A 7,547-nucleotide genomic window follows, 5' to 3' on the forward strand; every position below is an offset into this window, starting at 1 on the left:
CATTTACGTGACGCGGGCACAGGTGCCATTTATGTGACGCGGGCACAGGTGCCATTTACGTGACGCCGGCACAGGTGCCATTTACGTGAGGCCGGCACAGGTGCCATTTACGTGAGGCCGGCACAGGTGCCATTTACGTGACGCCGGCACAGGTGACATTTACGTGACGCCGGCACAGGTGCCTATTACGTGACGCCGGCACAGGTGCCTATTACGTGGAGCCTGCATGGGTGCCAATGGAGGTGTAATGGCCCAGTGGTTAGGGCAGCGGACTCGTGGTCATAGGATCGTGGTTTTGAGCAAAAACACCTAATGCTCCACGAAGCTCTGGCAGGGGATGGTTGCGAACCCTGCTGTACTCTTTCACCACAACTTTCTCTCACTCTTTCTTCCTGTTTCTGTTGTACCTGTTATTCAAAGGGCCAGCCTTGTCACACTGTGTCACGCTGAATATCCCCGAGAACTGCGTTAAGGGTACACGTGTTCTGTGGAGTGCTCAGCCATTTGCACATTAATTTCATGAGTAGGCTGTTCTGTTGATCGGATCAACTGGAACCCTCGACGGAGTGCATAGGTGCCTATTATGTGGCACCAGTACCCACAGGGTTGCCAAGTAGTTTGAAAGACAAGAAAGTCTCAGCTTAAAGTGAGAGAGGACCTGAGAGAAGTGGCTGTGTGCCAAGAGAGAGTATGATAGGTCAGAGATAGCTGTCTTACTACAGAAGAGATACTTGGCAAGAAATTGGGTTCAAGTATAATTAACTTTTTTAGGACAAGGATGCAGAGGGAGGTGGTGGAGAGGCAAAAGATACAGTCAGAGAGAGAGAGGCGGGGTATACCCTCAGGCAACACTGGTGAGGGGAGTATAAATAGCACAGAGGGGATAGAGGAGATGTACTATAAAAGTGTGAAGGGTGATATTTAGATAGAAAGTGATGTTGAGAGGAAAAATCACATGTATATACACATGTATGCATATATGTACAATACATAACTATGCAGTGCTTCCATCAGAATTATATATCTTTTTATCAAATGTTTTTAATAACAATATTAATGTTATAATAGTAATATCCTATCAAATCAGAAAAGTTTTCTACAGTGATTAAAGAAAAGAAATTACAATTTTGTTTTGTTCAGAAGCTAGCAAGAATTATTCTCCAAATTCTGTTATGTGTATTCGATGGTGTTTTAGACAACCGTGTGTTGACATGTTATTTATGACATTATAGATATAAAGTATACTGAGATTAATAAAGTAAATGTTACTGATATGCTATACTTCGGCCAGCAGCATTGCTGATAAATGTTAGAGATATGTTTCATTCTAAAAGAACACACATACATATTCAGTCTTTTTTCCTCACTATCAACAATTGAACACTTCTGACACTTGAGATTTTTGTATAGCTTTATGACATATATATATAAAAAAATCTGAAGTGTTTAACTACAAATTTCATAAAAATGGGAGTAGAATTTCATATGTGTCTTGGTTGCAAATGCTGTTTTAAATCATTACGCATTTATATTTTTAATGCTGTCTGTAGCTGCTTCACTTTAAGAAATGAATTAAAATGTAAAAAACACTCAAACTAATTATATTTTTAAAACCATCATGAATTTGAAAGTATTGTAAAATTGTTATTAAGTGACTCAAATAAGTTGCCTATTCAGATTTAGACAGTGGTAAACTGCCCATGAAACTTTGTCTAATGCCACGTCTGTCTAAAAAGAAATTGAGCTATTAAAATAGTCCGCGAGCCAGTCTGCTTGCAACTTGTATACAGCTGACCTTGACTTTTAGTCTGGCGATAGCCAGATCATGCCATGCAGTCATGCTGGAATGGACATATGTTTAGTGTACTAGGGGTTTTGTTGCAAGTTAAACACAGAAGAATTTAGAAGAGCCATGTGTTTGCATGGAATTCTGTTTCAAATTGGGAAAAAACTTTTAATGACCTTTCTAATGTATACAGCTCAATTAATCCTATGATTGATCAAGTTGCATTCATTGCTACAATTAGTACCAGCATTTCTAATCAGAAAGAACATCCACCAAAAATTATCCCAATTCTATATGATCTGGCACAACAGTGGACAACAATCATGATGTGAAAGGGCATGCTGTGACCTGTGAAAAGTTTCTGGAAAAGTAGGTATCTGTAAAAATTCATACTGCACCTTAAAGAAGCAGTATCATGTTGCTACTATATTTGAGCTGAGAGCCAAGTTCCAATCAAATGCTGGTGTAAACTTTCTGAAAAGTATAACAGATGATGAAATGTTTGGTGTATGGCTAACTCAGTGATTTTAAAAAAGCCTGTCAATCATTCAAAGGTGAATCATTCAACTATGGTAGTAGTTGAATAATATTTTTAAGGCTGCAATTTATTCACACACAGCACCTTCAGAGCTTTGTCACTAATTCAGTTCTTAATATATGTCACTGGCATCATTGAGGTGATTTTTAATAAGGTAAACTCTTAAATTATTAATTGACACATTATTAATTAGCGTAATAGCATAGCTTGGAAAAAACATGGATTATGTGGAAAAATGTGAGCAAGAGAAATAATATTCTTAAGATTATAAACTTCGAAAAGTTCAGGACAAGTTATTACATCTGGTAAAGTACAGAACAAGAAAATTTTCACTTAAAATATTGCAGAAGAGGATAAAATTTGAATATTAAAAATTATTTGATTTTAATTTACAGAGTAACATTATAATTAAAAAAAGGTACCATCATTTAAAAATATTGACACACTAGAATATTTAAAAATTGAGAGCCAGAAGTACCAATATAGCTAAAGTTCAAATTCCACCGAGGTCGATATACACCTAATTTTTTGTATTATTCTGTTTATTGTACTAATTATATATTACAATTATTTTTTATAACCTATTCTCAAATTTCTAATTCTTAATTCAATCACATATGGAGTTTATCAACAATTTTAAGTTAATCAGAAAGCCTTTATGCAATAGCTCAATCTGTTTGAAATAGCAACCAAATCTCCCTCAAATCATACTTTAGTATCCTTTAAAAGCATAGGACAGAACATTAAAGCTAAAAATTTTATTACTGGTTATTACTTCTATTTGTTATTACTTGTTACTTCTATTAAAAATGACTCAATATTTTTTGCACTTTAAAAAAAATTCATTTTTAAAATTATTAATTAATAATTAGAAATTAGAAATACTATTCAGTTCTGTCTTCCAATTCTCGTGGAGGTCAACTTTACTTTTCGGCTTTCAGGAGTTAACAAAAAAAAAAAAAAATTGCGAGAACATTGTGTGGCGGGGGGAGGGGAGTCTTTCTAGAATGTTTTCTGTTAACTTAGAACAAACCATATTGTTTACGTTTCAATTAGTTGGAATATTGTGGCGGTTTATACCTTTCACAAAAAGTATTAGCCTGACGACATGTCTTTGTCTCGAAAATAATGTGTTTATGTTCATCTGGCCGAGATGTGTTGCTTTTATCTCTTTTGATTATGAAAGAAATAGAGAACTAAAACGAATTATCCGATCTCTGTTTTGTTAGAATTGGATATTTACGGTAAAATATATTTGTGTGCCGAGACCAGAAATAAGATTCTTGTTGTTTTGTACAGTTGAAAGACTGCAGTCGAAGTTCGGAAATGTATTCCGTTTGGAACAACGGAAACTACCTCGCTTCGCAGCATATAAACATAATTTTAGAGATTTTGATGCTAAAATTAGTCAACTTCAGCAGTTACGTGTTCAGAGGACGGAATATCCGGTGGTTGTCTCCCTTGATGACTGCTAGCTATATTCCAGTCGCGACAGTTCCAGCTTGTCGCTTTCACTTGCGTTCTCGCCGTGTCTTCTGAGAAAGTAAATATCTCTATATAAACACGCACATACACACACGTATGCACGTACAACTCTTTTGTTGCTGTCAGACCCCAAGGTAAATATCGAACTAGTATCGTAGCTTTGATGTATGCGTATACGTTGCTTGTTTATCCATCTTTGTATCCTATGATTACAATAATAGCAAGATGTATCTAACTTAAAGTATGTCTAGGCATACTTTACGTTGTTCTTTCTCCTCGGTTCCACGAAATCCTCTTCCATCTTCCCCAACGTTTATTATATTCGCATTTAAATTGTTGGTTGTCGCGTTGGCATATAAAACCTTCCAGCTGTTGCATCACACCTGTTTTCATTTACGCTCTGTCCTGCCTCCCCACTCCACCTCTCACTACTGTAAGTACAGGTGTTGATCGAAAACCTAAACACGCACACTTTATTTTGTGTGGTAATTAGAATATAATGTATATATAGTAAGAGAGAACAGTGAAAGTGTGCTTAATCCCAAAGCAATATTAGTTATTGGACATATTTTAATTATATCAACATATACACGAGACATATTTCTTGTAAGCTTTTTAATGCTCCTGGTATCAGATATGTTGGTTGTAACTTAACTGTTGTTTTTGTCACGGATGGTACCTCTGAGTTATCTATTCAGTAACAATGTTGTTATCTGTGCTAACCAGGGTGCAATCTTGTATATGATTCTTCCATCATTCCTTTGGCAAGTCCGATCGATTCTATCTTTCCCTGGTGAGGTTCTAAGTTGAAAATATACTCGGCCTTAACCTTATTTTTTTGATACTTGTGTTTTTACTTTAAGTAGATTTAAAGTAGTTATTCAATTCAACCCTTTAACGAAATCGATTGGACCCTGAAGACTGTACCAAATTGCTCTGGCATCATAATGTCCAATTTTGATGTAATTGTAACAAAAATGAAACCTTATTTCTCCAAAACCTGAAGGGAAAAGGTCTCTCGAAAAATCCTTTTGTTTCATAATTAGGATATTAATTTATATTATTGCATTTGTTTTATACTTTTTATGTTTATAATTGTATTTTCTCGATAAATAGATACAGTAAACCTTTTGAATTCAAAGAATCTATAATGTTCTTCCTTTCAAATCAGGGGTTAATGTCAGTGTAAATAAATATATCTTGGGGTAATTCATTAAAAGCGTTCCCCAACCCCTGATCTAACAAATTATGTCTGTCCTGCTGCTTTCGAGGCTCTGCAGATTTTTCATTATTTAGTGCTTCTACCTCTATGATGCAGCCCATCTTTTGCATGAACTGAAAGCAACAGTTCACTAAATCTCTTTCACCTCTTCCTTGAACTTCTTTGGCAATAGTTCACTAAGCCCCTTTCACTTTTCCTTTCTCTGGCTATGCTTTCACTATAGGAATAATAGAAAAGAAATATTGATAGGTAGGTGAAGAAAGGAGTCCACTTATAGAGGTTTGTTATAATTTTTGGCACCAGCTGTTCACCATTTCTCATCTATAATCTTATGAATTTCAGCTACATTGTAAATCTGTTATACTGTGCTAGTATAATTTAATACTGTATGACAGAAAGCTACATACTCTTTTTAAAATTTATTTTCATTATAAAATGAGTTTTTTAATTATGAAATCTGTGAATTATATGAAATGTTTGGGTTTTAAAATTGAGATATATTGGTATTGAGTCAGTAATGAAACAGATTTAGCTTATTTTATATTTTATAGATTTGTCAAATTTACAAGTGGATAGAAAAATGAAGTAGAGGTCTGCAAAATGAAATGAAATCATCTTGAGTAGCTCTTGCCAACTGCATCGTGTTCAACGATTCTTGAGTTCTCTCCCTTGAACATTTTTCATCAATATTATAATTTAGCATTTAGCGGTCATTGACGTAAAATATCAAATGTCGGCTCTACTAGAACTTCCTGACCTGTTGACTTTAAACAACATAGATTATTACTCTACTTGTCTTCTAAATACCTATTTAACCCAATTACGTTTTGAATTGCTTTGCTTATATTTTAAACTTTCAATTGTGTTGTTTCTTTATATAGTACCAAGAAGCATTCCAAACTGTTACTAATGAACGTAACCAACAATCAGAGCAATACCAGCATTATATAGACCAATTACAACAACAGACTCAGTCATTAACTAACCAGGTCAGTTTATTTCACATTTCATATCCATCTAGTGTAACTTTTATAATATTTAATTTTTTTTCTTCTTTTTAATGTCTTCGTCAGAGGTGGAAGAGCAACACGTGATCTTTCACATGATTTCTGAAATTAGTGAGAGGAAAGGAGGCTGCTATATAAAAAGAATTAGTCCTGTTTTTTTGTTTTTTTTTGCAATGGAAGGCACTGGAAGGCCAAATTGGGTGGCGGTGGTGTTAAATCAAGTGATAGGCACAGGTGAGGCTGTGTGATGAGAACCTTGCTTCTCAACCACACAGTTCTGGATTCATTTCCATTGCATGGTACCTTGGGCAAGTGTCTTCTATAGCCTTGGGGTGACCAAAGCTTAGTGAGTGGATTTGGTTAGCAGAAACTGAAATACATATATATCAAGGGTAGGACAGAAAGAACAACAAACGGAAATCCAACAAAACACATACTCTTTTACTTGTTTCAGTCATTTGACTGTGGCCATGCTGGAGCACTGCCTTTAGTCGAGTAAATCGACCCCAGGACTTATTCTTTGGATGCCTAGTACTTATTCCATCGGTCTCTTTTGCCGAACCGCTAAGTTACGGGGACGTAAACACACCACCATCGGTTGTCAAGCGATGCTGGGGGGACAAACACAGACACACATACACATACATACATATATATATATATATATATACATATACATATATACGACAGGCTTCTTTCAGTTTCTGTCTACCAAATCCACTCACAAGGCTTTGGTCGGCCCGAGGCTATAGTAGAAGACACTTGCCCAAGGTACCACGCAGTTGGAATGAACCCGAAACCATGTGGTTAGTAAGCAAGCTACTTACCACACAGCCACTCCTGGAAAAATAGATAACATAACAAATGGTAAACAGGACAAAAACAAGATACATGGCTCATTCGCAACCGATTTCCTCTTCAGTCAGTGTCTGGAAAATCCTTGCAGTTTTGCACTTTTTTATCACTAGGACTGCTTGAATCTGTCAAGTGCTAGAGACTTAATCAAAAAGCATTAAGCTTCTGGGAAAAGTAAACGAATGTATTCAAGAACGAAAACAAAAACAAGAAAGCTAGAATTATACACATACAACAGACGAACACCTTTCGGCTATACATACATATATATATATAACACTCTACACACACACACACATATATATATATATATATATTAGGGACAAAATTCAAAATTACAGGTAAAAACTCAATTAAAATCAATTTATAAAAAATCAAAATTAAATTGAGCTTTATATATAAAATATATATAAAATATATAGTTTTAGGGAAAATAACCAAGTTTCAAGAACTCATCGATGAAAATCCACTATCACATATAGAAAAATTAACAATTAAAAGCACAATAAATGCGTATAATATAAAACAAAGTAAATATCATAAGGTAAAGATAATAAAATGACTACACGTGTTTAATAACTAATTTTCAAATAGAAAGGAAATTTAAATCGATTAAAATCAATTGAAATTATCGAAAATAAATTCTATTCAAAA

At 34.8% G+C, this 7,547-nt stretch overlaps 1 protein-coding gene across 1 annotated transcript in view; it reads left to right on the top strand.

The window, feature by feature from the left end:
* The window catches only part of LOC106870395 (golgin subfamily A member 2), a 72,185-nt gene that overhangs the window by 40,098 nt on the left and 24,540 nt on the right, over nt 1-7,547 (top strand). Inside the window, exon 13 of the mRNA XM_014916442.2 lies at nt 5,913-6,020. Within this exon, the coding sequence (XP_014771928.1) occupies nt 5,913-6,020 (108 nt within the window). The remainder of the gene's footprint in view (nt 1-5,912; nt 6,021-7,547) is intronic.

Source organism: Octopus bimaculoides, chromosome 2, assembly GCF_001194135.2.
Source record: "Octopus bimaculoides isolate UCB-OBI-ISO-001 chromosome 2, ASM119413v2, whole genome shotgun sequence".
NCBI classification, from domain to species: Eukaryota; Metazoa; Mollusca; class Cephalopoda; order Octopoda; family Octopodidae; genus Octopus; species Octopus bimaculoides.